This window comes from Limulus polyphemus, unplaced genomic scaffold (genome assembly GCF_000517525.1).
Source record: "Limulus polyphemus unplaced genomic scaffold, Limulus_polyphemus-2.1.2 Scaffold110, whole genome shotgun sequence".
Taxonomy (NCBI): domain Eukaryota; kingdom Metazoa; phylum Arthropoda; class Merostomata; order Xiphosura; family Limulidae; genus Limulus; species Limulus polyphemus.
This window is the reverse complement of record NW_013665720.1, coordinates 979,572-996,653: the sequence shown is the minus strand read 5'-3', so window position 1 is coordinate 996,653 and position 17,082 is coordinate 979,572. Positions and strand designations below refer to the sequence as shown.

Genomic DNA, 17,082 nt, shown 5'->3' with positions numbered 1-17,082 from the left:
ATAACATTATACACTTATATATATATATATATATACTTATTATTTTTATTATATTGACCTTGCAGCTGTGCCTAGCTAACAACACAGAAGTTACAATGATGTGGCACAAGTGCTCTCATGTTACCATATCCAATAATATAAAACTGACCTTTAGTCTTTACAAAGTGACCTGTCTTGGCTGTATTTTAGTAGACTGGTATTTTGTAAAATACAGTCACATTTCCATTAATATACATTATATATGTATATAGATTATTACTATTTAAAAATAAGTTCTAAAACTTAATTTTCTTAAAACATAGAGCAGTAAATAAAGAAGTATAGCAAACAATTATCTCTTCTAGTTACAATCTTTGTACTCGGTTTCTGCTTGATGTAGGTTGCTAAGACTTTTAAAATTTTGCACGTGGAGGATATGAAAAGAAATACTTTTTTTTTAGGTTTTATATATATACAGTTGAATAACCAAAAAATTATAACTTACTATATCGATACCATAGAATTCCACTATAATTTATGAAGCTTGGTAACTAAGCTGTTTTTGGGTCTAAAAAAATATGAAATTTCGAGTAGACTAAAGACGCAACCTACCTCCTTGAAATCTTGGTTCAAAAGAACGAAATGGCATCTTAACACATGAAAATGGCTAAGAAAGCCACTACGGGCCATTCTGAGCTTTCAATTGGTTATTCACATGTCATATATTGAAATAAGTATATATATAAGGGACCATTTCCAAAAATGGAAAAAGATGAGCATGCCACTATGTTTGATTCAGTACATGAGAGAGATCTCAGAAAGTAGAAAAGATATGAGGTTCTTTTTTTATATTCTAGTTTGTCGATATTGGTAATTTGAGTTCCTAATTTGTACAAAACTATAGACTTAGTATTTTGGCATCACAAACATCTAATTTGAACCAGTGCTGCATTCAACATACCATGTGACACACAAAGCTGATGTTTAACAGTGTTTTTTCATATTTGCTTTTAAATTAAGAACTTAAATAATATATAATACTAAAACTTGAATTATAATCTACAGTTTGATAACAAACTTATTGACATAGATTCATGAAATAGTAGTTCAATAAAGTTTTGAATGCGAGTCAATGCGATGACATGGCCTTTGACCTGTGGCCCATCTGGAGAGGGTTAAATGAGTGAAAGAGCAAGTTAGGTGACAAGATATGATACACAGATACACATTAAAATTCTATATGCATTGTAGAAATTATTTATTATTTTCATTAATAAGAAATATATTAAGATGCTTTATTTTGCATTATTACACAATTGACTCTACCCGAGTGCTCGTGTCCCCTCCAAGAGATCACTTGCACCACCCCCTGAGGGTGAGCACCCTACATTTTGGAAAATACTAATCTAGACCAAATTAACTGTTCACAAGTAAATAATACTTACCATAAAAACGTTTTACTTACCCTAACTCTGCCTCATTCATAATATAGCGGATACAAATAAGTAGGCCATACATTGGTCCAGTGGCTGCAGCTGTTAACAAGCTACTGCAAGCCACTTCAACTTCTTCTTGTAGCTTTGCAATGAGAAGTCTTAAAACAGAAAAACAAATACTTCTTTTATTAGTATACACGACAGCAGGCAATGATGGAGACACAGGACAAACAGTTCTTTCCAGTTCTTCTGCTACTGTCTTGGTTAATGGATGGTTTACCAACAAAGCTAACAAATATGCTGCTGAAACAGGATCAGGTGGCTTGCTGCTCCTTGCCAGGCTTAAAGATTGTTGTAGAACTTCTTCTACTTTACATTTTTCCTAAACCAAAACAACAGTACCATTGAAAGATAAAAATACTGTACAACATATAGACTACATTTATCCTGCAATTCTATATTAATGTTTCTTTTTATAATCAACAGAAAACTACCACATTTCTGACTGCAAGAAACATCTATTGAAACATCTATAAAGACAGATACAATATTGCAGCCATGTACTTTACACCACAATATCTAGCAATAATCAACAACATAAAAATAATTTTATACAGAAAATGTACAAATTATGTTTCAACTTATATCACACTACTGTTGTCTGAATTTATCTCATATAATGCTAAAATGTTAAGAACAAATTTTGTGTATTGAAGGTTTTCATCAGTAAAGATGAATTCTGACTGATAATATTTGAAAACTAGTAATTTAAATCAGTAATATTACACAACAATTTTTCTAATCTTTTTTAAAACAAACAACTAAAACATTGTTAGGTACAGACTATGTAATCTTACGAGCACACCACTAAACATAACTAAAAGTCACTACTGTTCAGCTGCACATACATCCAGCTCTACGCTATGATCCCAATATGAACTTTCTACCCACCTCTACTGAAAATGAAATTTGAAAGACTAGATCTTGATGGAATTATAGAGGTAAAAACACACATTAACCTTCAGTTTGATGGTTAGATTAACCTATAAGTTGAACCAGATATAAAATTCACAATTATTACACCATCACAAGTTATTTACAAGACACTCAATACAGACACAGAGGCACACAGAGAATACAAACTGACAAAATATTTAAGGTCACGGAAGAAAATGGTGTTATAACAAATCAATGTTACCAAAATAACAATGTGAGCCTGGCAGTTACTTCAATAAAATTATTCTATATCATTCTGTGGCTGTATTGCTCACATCTTGAACCTTCTTACAAACAACATCATGAAAAAGAGAACATTCTCCAGAAAGAATCCAAATATATTGTGAAGAATATCCAAAATATTTATTTTCTGAATGTGTTGTTCATTGACACCAAAAAGAAGAAAAGATTGATTATATTATTGAACTTGCAAGTTGGGCCCATAATAAAATCCTTACAATCTGATTAAAATAAAGTTTATCATCCAGGCTCTATAGTAACCTTTGAAAAAAAATGCAAAGCTACCCTAGAAATCATCAATTCTAGAATCATGAATAATGACAATCTTTTGGGTGAGACTTTAGCTTGTGGCTGTGGTTTCTGAAGCTCTCACTAAAAGAGTCATGATTATTGAATCAGATATTGAAGAACAAGTTTTGTTCTACATAGTATCAATAATCTTCAGAATCAGTTGACAGTTAAGTTACCCTCTTATGTACCTACCAATTCTGATGAAAAGCAAATCTGCCACACCCTGATGAATTGTAAAATCTCCAGCGAATTTATATGGCTGCAAACATTCTGAGTCTTGCATGCACAGGAAGAGTTTAGATGTTTAGAAGAATGTTGATGGAGCAAACACTTATGAAATATCTCAGAAGCTATGCCCAATGTTGATGAGTAAGAAATGTTATACAGCTTGGCATGGTACAAAAGATCTGTGGGCTAAACTGTTTGTGGAAAATGTCTGAGAATTTAGAATGATGACTCAAAGTCATCATGATGGAAGGTTATTTCACAATCATTTCCACTGAGCACGATAGCTACCACAGTCCTCAGCCTCCAATTAATCTTTCAGTATATACAGGTTTGTGCATTCTAAACTACACAATAAACTTATTTCAAAGAGGGCTGACATGCTCATAAATACAATATAATCCTAAATATTTTTGCCAAAGAAACTCGAACTGGAAGCCAAGCATATGGTCCACTTCAACTAATTGGCATAAAGAATTAAAATAGGATCGTGAGAAAACTGACAAAACGGTTCAGATTGAAAATAAACTGATTAAATAGATGAAAAATTGTTTCATGAACCAAAAATGATTAAATTTTATTTTTAAAGCTTAAGTCACACTATATGACAATATTTATTTTTGTTTAAAACTTAGTGATAGTTTGTAATTATAGTTAATTAACAACTTCAGCAATTAGTCATTTTATGTAGTATTAACAGAAAATCATAAGTTACCTTGAATCGAAGACTGTTACACAAAAAAAGTGAAGTGAAAATATGTAAAGGTTAGCAACTGGTTGGACTGTCAAGGATGTCTAGATCCATGGCATAGATGTTGAAGAGCGATGGTGATAATGGTGGTCCTTGAGGTAAGGCAGTGCTTATAGTGATTCAGTCTGATTGTCAGCTTCCATGCTTCATGGTAAACTTTCTGGTAGTTATTGCATCTACAATTCTTTCACATGCTATACTAATGCCTATTCTGAGCACTTTGTCAGCAAGAATGACCAACTGAACACTACTGCAGACATTTTTTCAGACTAAGCTTTATTAGTATCTCTATTCCACCAGTATGGGGTGTTTCTTTTGCATAAGTTGTTAATTTGAATTTTGTTGGTGGTGAATAGATGCTTGAAGGTATGAATGCTGCAGAGATTTTGTTGGTGAACCTGAAGAATGTTAGCATGGAATACATACTGGTCAACTTGTATATCTCCAGTGACATTGTAACATCGGAAAATAAATCATCCAGTCTGCTGAATCCTCTCATGCATATGGGAATAAGAGTTATCATTACAGGCAATATTTATGCTTGGAGCCCAATGTAGCTAACACTGACAGAAATGTGAATGTAAAGCTACTGGAGGAGGCTCTGCAAAACACTAAATGTATTCTAGTAAACATATCCTCAAAAGAATAGCAGAGAGGGAGACTGACTTGGATATAAATCTCACCTTTGTTACACCTGCTGCATTCCTTTTGATGAAATGGAAGATACTGACTTTAGTGAGTAGTAACTACAAGTCCATAAACATAAATATTGCCAATAAAGAGCCTTCTCAAAAGAACACCCAAACTACAAGCTTCCGATACAGAACAAAATAAAATACCATCATATAGGTAGTGAGTAAATAACAAATAACTCAGAAAAGTAAATGTGGTGGTCATAATATACTCAAATGAAAGATGACGAAAGTGTAGCAAGCATGGGAATAGAAGACTGAGGTCAGTAAAATATACACTGAAACAAACTGTATAATAGAGAAGAAGGTAAGAAAAACAAAATTCAATAAATCTACCTCATAATTACAGCCATAGGAGATCCAAGAGCCAAATAATAAATGTATTAGTACTTGTAAAGAAAAAGAAAACACCATTTTTCGTAGAGGTATATATGAATCTGCTACAATAAAACATGCAGTCTTCTGTGAGATGGGCCTGCTGGGAATAAAATGACAGAATACAATAGAAAGTTGACCCATGTCAGAAACTCAAGTGACATTGGATGAATTGGATAGAATTCTTCACACAACAAAGAGTGATTCTGCACCAGGTCCAGATGGTGTGAGACTCTCCAAAGTCAATACTACCTCCATAAAATAGAAAGCATAGATAGCTGACAAATCAATTTGTTAATGATGGAAGGGGCACAAAAAAAAAAAGAGACTGCTCAATAGCAGTGTTGCCCAAACTCTTCAAAGATCATTTCACACAGAAAGGATATAGACAAATAGCAATGTAAAATATACGGGTAAATTTCACGAAAAAGGAAGCAGATAAAATAGTTGTGCAAGATCTAAAAAAGAGACTGTATATCTACCAAGGTGATGGGTCTAGACAGAAGAAATCCAAAACTGAAATCTCAAAGCAGTCACATACAGCACTGTGCTGTTGGGGTATTTTACCTTGAAAATTATAATTAAGTGGATAATGGCATTTTGGTTATGAAGCTAAAGGCTCTAATAGCTTTGACATTTTCATACGATGATATTATTAGTTATGCTGGACACCAAGCCTGTCAACTAAAATCAAATGAAGATCTGAAATTTTGAAAACAGTTCTGGCTTCCCATAAAGATCTTTGCTGAGTCCTGTCCTTTTCAATGTTTCCACAACTGATCTGATCAATGTGCTAGAAGTCCCCAAAGTGACACCATAGACATACTTTGATGATATAATTGTTGCAAGCATCTTACCAATAGAAGTGGTGGAAGGTCTGGAAGAAGCAAACAAAACTTTCTGTCAGTGGACTATGTATAACAAAATGTCCATTCAATAAAATAAAGCCTGTTGAACATTGGCTACCAGATCACATAAAGAACTCTGTCACTTTGCTGGGTATTGTGATGGACTGTAGGTTGATAATGTCTGCACATATTGAGCATTTGTGAGTGAAATAAGTGGAAAGTACTACTCTTCTCAAATATACTATAAACCCAAAAGTGCAACAAAAGAGCATCAGTCATGATCAGAATAGTGTGTGAAATTCACATTAGCATATCAAAGTCAAACGAGACCCAAAACTCAAGGGCTTTGGAACAGTTCACTATTCTTCTTCAGAAGAATAGTGAACTATTAGATGGTGCTCAAGTTTTGGGCCTTGTTTGAAAACCGATATAAATCAAAAGTACTGACTGAGTCCAGGAAAATGAAGATCAGCAGCATGGAGTAGACATATAAGTAGAGACCAACAGTAATCACATCAGGAGATGGCTCAGTCAGGAAAGACATGAATGCATTGACAGGAGCTGTATGGAAAGGTTGACATCAGTTTTTGAATAACAAGCAGAAAATCTGTGTGATCCAGTTCATTCAGAGCATAATGTGAAGTATATAAGGATACATTTGTCAAGTTGACCAGTAACAGAGAAGATCATGACAGGATCATACTCTTGATGGACCCCCTTAACATCATCATAAAACTGAGTACAGGTTTTGTCCAAATAACATGTATAAAACTTTTGAGATACTTAAGGATAACCCGTAGTACACTCCAGGCCACAGTGACATATTATGTAATGAGAAAGAGGACCACCTGGTTGATATAGTACAGCCTTTTTGCAGACTGGTAATATCTTTGAATGATGTTGTCAATGAAACAGCATGTAGATTGAGGATACAAGAAACATGGAACAGACTGAAGGAAAGGCAGTTGTGGAATGGAAGTGGAGTGGGTATGAAAGCATATTTTGGAAACATAGATCTCTACCAAAATCAAATTCAAATGAGCAATATAAGTCTAAGAAATGTGAGAAGATTACTGGAGGGAAGAGAACCTATGCCAAGGGTTGTGATATATTCTCCACACATAAAATAGTAGTATCAAAATCATCATATTTACATTTTGTACCATATGGTAAAAATAATTTGTTTTTGTATTAATATCAAAATGGCAAATGAAGGCTGTCTGCTGTCATCCCTAATTATGAAATACTGACCCGAGGGTAGGCAGCTAGTAAGCAGCACTCTACCACTCATCATCCATGCCAAGGGATTGACTGACAACTCTTAAAATGCACCTACAGCCTAAAGTTTCAGGAATACTTTGCAGCATTACATGAATTTCAACTTGGCACACCAGCTCCAAAATCCACATAATCAACCCACACTTCATAACAATAATTATAAAAGATCAAATAGCTGAAAAAATGATTTACAATTATCAATAATAAAAAGGTATAAAGTAAAAGCGGTTGTTGCTAATTGGTAGCTTCCCCCCCCCCCCACTTCTGTAGTTGGTGGTTTAGAATCAGTAACAGAGCAATACTGCTTGAAGTACACACAGACAAACATGCTGTAACTGCATTCCACATTTGGAGGGAGGAGAGCCTACAGTTTGACTGGTGTTAAACTGCTCTAGTGTGTAAATAAAGAAATCGATATTTAACAAAACAGTATTCCACATTTGGAGGGAGGAGAGCCTACAGCTTGACTGGTGTTAAACTGCTCTAGTGTGTAAATAAACAAATCGATATTTAACAAAACAGTATTCCACATTTTCCATGAAGTGAATAACTTTGTCATCTACGTTATTACCAAAAAACACTGGGGTCTGGCATGTCCAAGTGGTTGGGGAACTCAACTGACTATCTGTGAGTAGTAGAATTGAAATCCACTGCCAAACATGCATGCCCTTTCAGCCATGTGTGTGTGTGTGTGGTGGTTTATTATGTTATGGTCAATTCCATTACTCACTGGTAAAAAGTAGCTCAACAGCAGGTGATGAATGGTGTTAACTAGTATCCTTCCCTCTAGTCTATTACTTCAAAATTAGAGATGGCCAGTGCATGTACCCTTCAAGTAGCTTTGTGAGAAATTAAGTTATAAAATAATTATTGCCGTTTCACATATTTATCAATAGCTACAAGAGAAAAACAAGGTACAAAAGTGATAGCTGGAGAATACTGCTATTACTATAGTGTAACATCTGTACTTACATGAAATCCAAGAAAAGAGGATGGGAATTTGTGAAGCATTTCTAAAGCTATCTGCTTGTTAGCTTCATAAGAGTCTTGTAAACACTCCATTAATGTTTGAGCTTGAAATGGTGATAGCATATTTTTAACAGAAAATATACAAGCTGTAAAAAATAAACATTAACTTAGAATCAAAGCAGGCCACATTCTAATAGTTACAATAAATTAATTTTACGACGTACTCCATGAATCACATGTATAATTTGAATAAAAACTTATCAATAGAGACTGAAAGTTGATAATGAAATATTTGAAAATCTTACAATACAAAAAATAAAAAAAAAACTGTAGAATATCAAAATACTGATGATACTACAAGGTTTTCAACCATTTATGATGTTGAAAATTTTATACATATTTTTTGGTTCTAAATTATTAAACTGTTTTGTTAACTCTCTCAACATGGGCTTGTTCAATTTGACCAACTACATGACCTCTTTGTATTCGTTTAAAATCATTATAGTTTTGATATTACTAACTTTTAATATAGTATGTATATCTTCACAACATTTTGCAGACTTTCAGCAAACATTACAAGTCTTTCACATACAAAAAATCATATTTCTGGTGAAGTATTTTTAATAAACTAAAAAAAGATTTGTACATGAATATATTGATTATTTTTTTTACTAGTAAGCATGCAAAGTGATCTTTATGTTAAGATTAAAAATACTTTTCTTCATCTCAAAACTCTCAAATTTCATTTGCGTAATTTTTAAAACCTCCTAAATGCATTTCAAATGTTTGTTTTCAATAAAACTATATTTTATCTGTTATTTCTCAACCCTAACTCTATACAAGGTTGGTCAATTTTGACCAACTTCATACCATAAAAAAAACTTGAAATAAATCTTTCTAGAATGACTTCAAATTGTAACATGAAACTACATTTATTTATTATAAGTAGCTTTAAACTTGTAATAGTATACATCTATTTATACTTAAATTTTATTGTTTTATTGGGGAACATGCGTTTCATGCTATGCTATCAAGTTACATTACCCGCGAGCTACTCCGATCTGCTCGTGTGCGTGCCTCGTGAAATATTTTTATTATATTATTATTTATTTTACCTAATATAACATTAACTAACCTAATGAAATCCTATTTTTACATTTTAGTTACTTTTATAATAACAAATAAAGAATAAACACGAAAAACAAGAAATAAAGTACTTACCTGGGTCTTCTTTCTTTTTGCTGCTGATGACACTTAACCCTACTTTTTTATACTAATGGTAGTAATGCACTAAATAATTTTTATTGAATTAAATAATGCACAAAAGAACATAGAATAATAATGTGCAAAAAGCAGACAATTTCCAATAACTATCACAATTTTTCTGGCTTTCTAACTATGCGACAAGAGCTGTTAAAAGCTAGTTGTTATCATTCCTGTGGGAACGAAGCTTGTATTGACCAAAAAAATGACAAATTTCTGTTCAGAAAACAACATAATATAATATGTCATTTGATAGATGAAAACCTTGGCTTTCTATTGGTTATACATAATATAGTATTATGAGTAAGAGAGAACTATTAACAAATTATGAAAACAGGATGTGACAAGACGGGTCTGATCTTCTATTTGATAGCTCTGTAACCAAACAAAATTGAAGGCTATAAAAAATTACACTTTATCTGAGCAATGGCGATTTTATAGTAAGTAATTTATGTTAAATTTCGTACTTAATGGAGGGTGTTGAATAAAATAGAAAAGAGGGGATGCCTAGAGAAAATATGTTACATTTCTCACACTAGGGGAAATTCAGCATTTTGTTTAATATTACCTTATAAAATTAAGAACTTAAAACTTATATACTATTAAAATATGAATTATTAACTCTGAATTTATGCTATGGTAATTGGTATAACATAAACAAAAAGTAGTATAATTAAACTTTGAATGTATGTCATTAAAACCTCATGACATTCCCAGTAAAGGATGCCGGGGTGAAAAGGTTAAGCCACTTATAAAAGAGGGTGGTACAAACAACATGCTAATTATTTAACTCCCATAAATTATCATAAGAGGTCAAATATTTTACTGTTCTAGAAATGGAATTAGAGATTTATCAATTTCTCTTTGAAATACAAAATACATATCTAGTTTCTAAATTCAAACCACTTGTTCAAATATTTTCACACCATTATTAGGCAATATTTAGTACCTAAGTTATCAAATAGTTGCCCGAACAATGACAAATTGATAGAAAATAGGTTACCAAAAAAAAAAAAACCCTAATCTTTTGCTAAGTTTGAAAAATGTGATATTCGCATAAAAACCTAACCCTTTCTAACACTAAATTTGAGTAATTTTTTTTTAAAATTAATTTTAACTAAATTTCTTATGTGATTTTACTTAATGCACTAATTGCAGTTTTTATCATTTTGTAAAATATTCATTTACTTTGTGGTATTTTGTTTTAAGTAGCACTGAAGACATACACACACTGCCTTATTGGTTAAAGCAGACTCTATAAATGATGAATGACTGAATTTCTTAGTCATATGTTACTGTAACATCACTATAAAAATTTTCATTACAAATAATATACATAGTAACCATCTATTAGCATTATTTCTCACTTAATTTAAGAACTTTAAACTAATATGGATTATCCCAAAAGAAAATGACCAGACTTTTCAATCAAAGAAAATGTATCTTCATCTAATTTTGTATACTAATATATTTCTATGGATATAACCATCTTACAAACCATCATCATGCACATTCTGGAATACTGAAGTTATGAGGGATACAATCCGAAGGGCTGTGCACCTCCGTGGAAAATTAGCACTGGGATGCAAAGAATCAAACATAAAATTCCACAACCATTCCATAAATATCTGCAAAATTCAAAATAATATATGACTGTTTATAATAAAAATATTTGATGCAACATGCAACACAAAACATTAAGTAATTAACTGAAATTTATTATTTATTAAATAAGTAAAATAAAATATAGAACTTGGAAAGTTTTAGTATGTTTACTTTCAAGAAAGTAAAAATTTGCTTCATTTATTAAACAGTTTACACCCATTGAATATCAAATATATGCTTATAAGTATTGAAATAAAACTGTATTAAGTGTTCTGTAATACATAGACTACAAAGTAACTAAAAACATTAGAAAGATTTGGTGAGTGAAAAAATGTTTATACACAAATGTTACAATGTTGGAGAAGTATTATGAATTACATAATTCAATCTTGAAATTCCAACCAATCTAAAAATAAAATGTATATATAGTAAGCTCAAAAGAAAATTAGGAATCAGATAAATTTAAATTACAAGCTCACAACTTGGAGAACAGAAAGTAAGTCATACTTTGCTAGTGAAGATCCAGCTACAGAATGGTAACTGTTAGACTCAACTCTTAACTGCAACTCATTCTCAGCTTTACTCACTTTATCACTATTATAAGCTTTAATTACAACATTATTACACTCCCTAGATGTGCGATGAGTTATACTTTATGTATCTTGATAGTTTTATTCTATTATAACATAGATTTTATGTACTCCTATACAACAAACAGTATAATAGCTTTTAAATAGATGTCTACCAGAAACCAACATTTACTGGATTGTATTTCTATTTAGGTAGTTTTGTGCTGGTTTCTTGTAATATTAATTTGGTAAAAGTTTTAACTGGCCAAGTATACAGAATTGCAAGTACATATACTTTATTATATGAATGAGGATTAAGAAAGTTCTGAACATGAAGGAGTTTTTGTCTTAATTCTGTTACTAATATAGTTCATTATTCTTAAACAAGGCTCCCACTCTTTATGTTTTGCAGTGTACAGTTTGAATGAAAGTAACTGTTTTACCTCATACATGTATCACTTTGTTCTGAACAACAAAAAACGTTTACTAAACTCTTAAGCTGAATATTACAGAAACTTAAATCAAAATTAATTCAAATTCTTACAATAAAATAATGTTTTTTTTTAATTCAAAGAGTAAGTAAAAATTTGTTGTATACAAGTTTTAATGTTGTCACTATGTAATAAGACTGAGAAATAGATGAAGAATATTTCACTCCATATATAGCAAGTGTATTTTTTTTTACCATTCAAAGCAAATAACTTTACATTTACCATGGTGAGTAAAGATAAAAATGAAGTATAACTGAAAATCAGATAGAGTCTAGTGATTGCTAGTCTGAAGACAGGTTTTCATTAGCAAAAATTACGCCCATCTTGTCTACTAACTGTGGACTCGTAATATAAAAAAGTATATATATTAATATACACTGTAGATAAGGAAGACTGATCTTTAAATTATATACATGTGCACCTGATAGTCAACTAACTGAGTGTGTTCCTCATCTTCATCCATATTTTTCTTCCTCTCTCTTTCTTTCCTTCTTAAAAAATTTTCTAACTCTAGAATTTTGTTCAGAAGCTGTAAAATCAATAAAACATAAAATTTATTAAACGACTAGCAGAACATATCAAATTTCGATAAAATATACAGATTTGTGGTATTTCACTCAACTTAAATTCTTATTTAACCACAACAAAATTGAATATTTGGCCACTATGATATGTAACATTTGTTTTATCATAAAATGATGCAAACAATCATTTTGATGCTACAGATGATGAGAAAATAGAGGGATGTAAATAGGCAAAAAGGAGGAGTTACCCAAGGTTTTCAGGATGAAGGAATGATCCAGATAAATGGGAATATAGGTATGGCGGTAAGGTGTGCGAGTAACATTGATGGGGAACAAGTCAGACTATTGTTGACCACAGGCTGGGTGGAGAAGGAAATACATGTTAAGGGAAAGGTGAAATATAGAACACGAGGAAAGAGATTATAACAGAGGTAACATAACAGAATGGACGACCACATTAATATCCCAGTCCAGAAGAGTAGGTCAACGAATCTGGAAGGAATGGATTAACATGGTAAGGATGAGTGAAGCAAAGACTTTATGGTAAAGGAAAAGACAAAACGTATGGGACAAGGTTGCCCATAGCCTGAAATCAAGGAAACCAAAAATTCACAGTCGAAAAGCCATGTGAGAAACTTGGAAACACCAGCCACAGTAGATCAAGTAGCTGGAAAACCCCTAGCATGGGAACATGTGTGAAAGACTTTTCACTTCCATTGATATACTTCCATAGAAGAAGAAGGGCGTATGGTTTGAGCCAAATGGAAAGCTACACAATGGGAGAAACCAGATCTCCTTGCTAAGGACCTGACAAATGCCAGGCGTGAAGATGGAGGGCATGAACAGCGGGATGTGGAACCGGTAATTGGGGTTCACAAAGGAGGTCAGGGAATAAGGGAAGTGATACAGGAGGGAATAATTGGAGTTGGTGCAAATGAGGAAACTAAGATTGAGCCAGCCAATAGGGAACTATTAGTAGTATGTAGCACGGATTAAGCAATCAGATAGGGGGATAAACATATAGGAATTTGTGTGACCAATCTTGGCTGAAGGCATTGATAGCTAAAGCCTGAGGATTAGGTGCCGGGGGCCAAAAGGAGGGTAACTTGTGATTCAGAGCAGTGGTAAATCCTTCGATGTGAGGAAAACCCCACCAACTGCAAAGCCCTCAGAAAATGAGAGGATGGAGAGATCACTAGATTAAAAGCACTCAGGACATAACATGCAAATAAACAAATGTGGTGCACATGGGCCCAATAGAGGAGATCCAATATATAAAAACAGAGGGATCTCAACGGGGTGCTATCTTAGTGATTGATATATGCCACTACTGTTGAATTGTTGGAATGAATCATCACCAGACAATATCTGGTTAGAGGGAGGAAGTAATCCAAAGCCTGATGGATGGCTAGAAGCTCTAGGATGTTGATATGGAATGACTGCTTGCCTTCAGACCAAAGACCCAAGGTCTCCTGGTGATCAACCCATGCACGCCAACCCTGAAAAAAATGTGTCCATAAACAGATGTAAATCTGGACAAGTATGAGGAAGCAGGAATACCACTGATATGTGAGTTTTGTCCAACCACCAAATCAGATCGCCTGCTAGGGAAGGAGGAAGTGTAGAGTCCATTGTAGGGAATGCATGTGTGCACGAACTAGGAGAACCAGCAGTGTCATAGAAGACCACATCCCCAAAACCAATAGAATCTCACGAGCAGGCAGGAAATGAAGGAGCAGACCATGGCATGACAAACTGAAAATTCCATAGAACGGAGCTGGAAAGGAGAAGGTTGGGCCTGACTGAGGAGAGTGTTGAAAGAGACATCTAAATGTACAAGGTATTGGATAGGACTTCTCCAAGTTGATTAACCAGCCCACCTGAGCAGCCACTTGAAGGAGCTAACGAGTATGACTGGCCAACTCCTGTTTGGAATGTGCTGGAAGAAGTAATAATGAAAATACAGCATCAGGGTATAAAGATGATGAGCAAAAGCCCTGACGACCCAACAGAAAATATAAGGTACAGAAGGGGGTCCAAGGAGTAGGGCGCAAAACTGATACACCACCCCATGATGAAAGAACTGAAGATACGGACAAGACCATGTTGAAACGGGAACATGCAGGTAAGCATTGGCAACGTCCATCTTGGTCATCCATAAACCAGGAGAAAATGCCTACCAAAGGGTGAGATAGGACTCCATGGTGAAATGGGTGAGGTGACAGGTCTCCAGTTCCCAGTTTTCTTGGGAACAACAAGTAGACAGGAGTAATACTCTGGTGAATAGTGGGTAACAGGTTTGATAGCCTGTTGAGCGAGGAGGTCCTGCACTGCCTCTGACAGATTCTGACAAACAACTGGATCATGAGGTGAAGGGAAGGAAATACGTACAGGATACAAGGGAGGTGGGGCAAGAAATGAGATCTCGAATACTTCCAACAAAACGTGAAGAGCCCAAACATCACTGATGAAAGGGCACCACTGATGAAGAAAGACTGCAAGTCGAGCTCAAACCTGACTAGAACCCACTGGGTAGTCACCAGAGCTGTTGCAGACATATCGTGCATTGTCGAGAGAAACAACAAGTTGTGGCACCTCGAGAAGGAGGGACAGGTAAGGGTTGGGATGGGGAAGGGTGGGACACTGGAATTGGTGCCACACTTGACTCCAATTAATACAAACAGGCTAGACTGTTGTTGGACTGATGCCACCCGAAATTCCAAAGACTCCAGGATCATATTAAAGAGGAAAAGTCGTAAAAACGGAGCCATACGTAAATCCTGGAGATAAGGTGCAGGTAAATGGGCCCTTGATAAGACAGCATCCCGACCCAGAAGGTCCCAACAACAGAGAAACCACATATGTAAAGCCAGAGCTAAAGATGACAAATGAGCCAATGTGGAGGTAATGAGGGAGAGGATGTCCCCAGAAAACCCCTTAGGATTTCTGTGAAGAGCCTCAAACAGGATATGAATCGTGGAAATATAGCGCAAAAGAATCATGAGGGTAAGACGTAGGTAGTAAAATTAGGTATGGGTTAAACTAACAAAGAATTCGAGGCCTGCCCCCAAACAGGTTAAACCCAACAGTTCCTGGTCGAGATAAAGACAGTCTGCACAATGATAAGCAAGGGTAGACTGATCCAAAGTCTGTGGAGGACAAGGCATGCTAATGGCATCATGTAACTGAGAAGTGAATAGTTTAGCATGGACCCAAATGTCAGGGGATGAAGGAAACACCAAATAGAGCTGGGAAGAATGTTCATGCAGTAAGGAAAGACGTGGGTCATAAAAAATAGGAGCAAGGGATAAAACATCACACAACTGATAAATAATGTCTGAAAAACCGTGGAAGGCAAAACTGAATCCTAAGGAAAGGTATGGGAAGGCATGGCAAATGCAGGAGATGGAAACAGGTGATCAAAGTCCTCGTCAGCCTGCACAGGTCAGTGGTACAGAAGCAATGTCTGGAGATAAAGGTTGATTTATATAATGCTCAATCTCCCTGCAAATAAATGTAGACAAATCTCCCATTGGGTTGCCCACACCTGAAGCCTGTGATAAAGCACCTGTTGAAATTGAGACACCCAAAGTGGTGACACTGACTTCGGAATTCATGCCTCAATAGTCAACAAGCCAATGTATTAAATAAAGGTGACTAGAATTAGATAGAAATAATGTAATGTTCAAGAAAACTGGACATGTTAAAAAATTATAACAACTTCAAGAAATAACTATAGCTCAAACTGAAAGCAAGACAGAAAGAAAAGTGTCAGAGTACAAGCACTGCCAAATGAGAAGTGAAAGTTCAGTGGAGGTACATAGATGGAATCATATGCGTCACATGAATATACTATGCTCACATTGGTGAAGAGGTGATGCATAATGATTTGCATGAGACACACATTGGAATCTTCAATAAGGGGGAGCAGAAGGCTTGTGGCATGCATAAAGAAAATGTTCGCATATAGGAGCCAGCATTGGATGAGAATAGCTGATCTTGTGAGAAGAGGGAAGTACCATATTGGAATGATATTATTCTGTTAGTAGAATGTGTCAAAATTTGACAATATATATAGTTGTGGTATATGAAGAGACAGTCTAAAATTAAGGACTATCAAATTTATATTAAAAAAGTTGTTTACAAAACTACCTGGTAGATAACATTATTAATATTTTTACCTTTGAGGCCATAAATTGTTAATCAATCAAAACACCGTACTCTGGATACAGCTACACAGAGCTTACCATTATAAAAAAAAAAATTGGCTCAGCTAAGTGCAACCATGAAGGAGAGAAATCCATTTTTATAACTTACATTACTAAGATTATCAATGTATAAAGTTATAAACTGTTACAAGATCATATTAGATCCTATAGAAATTAATGTCAGTTTTTTTTAGATGAAAAAAAAACAACAAACAACTTATAAATCAAAACAAAACATATATCAAATGAAATAGTCTCTATTCTTATCGATGATGCTTTTCCATCTTACAATCAGCTTGTTAATGCTCTGATTAAAGAAATTGCTTGGCTTTGAAGCAAAAA

General features: G+C 34.2%; 1 protein-coding gene across 2 annotated transcripts in view; it reads right to left on the bottom strand.

The window, feature by feature from the left end:
- Positions 1-17,082, bottom strand: part of LOC106471143 (thyroid adenoma-associated protein homolog) — a 239,364-nt gene that overhangs the window by 114,118 nt on the left and 108,164 nt on the right. For both annotated transcript variants that reach the window (XM_022400635.1, XM_022400640.1), the window contains 4 exons: positions 12,430-12,537; positions 10,842-10,971; positions 8,084-8,226; positions 1,445-1,797 (listed from right to left, as the gene is read on the bottom strand). In XM_022400635.1, the coding sequence (XP_022256343.1) occupies positions 1,445-1,797; positions 8,084-8,226; positions 10,842-10,971; positions 12,430-12,537 (734 nt within the window). The remainder of the gene's footprint in view (positions 1-1,444; positions 1,798-8,083; positions 8,227-10,841; positions 10,972-12,429; positions 12,538-17,082) is intronic.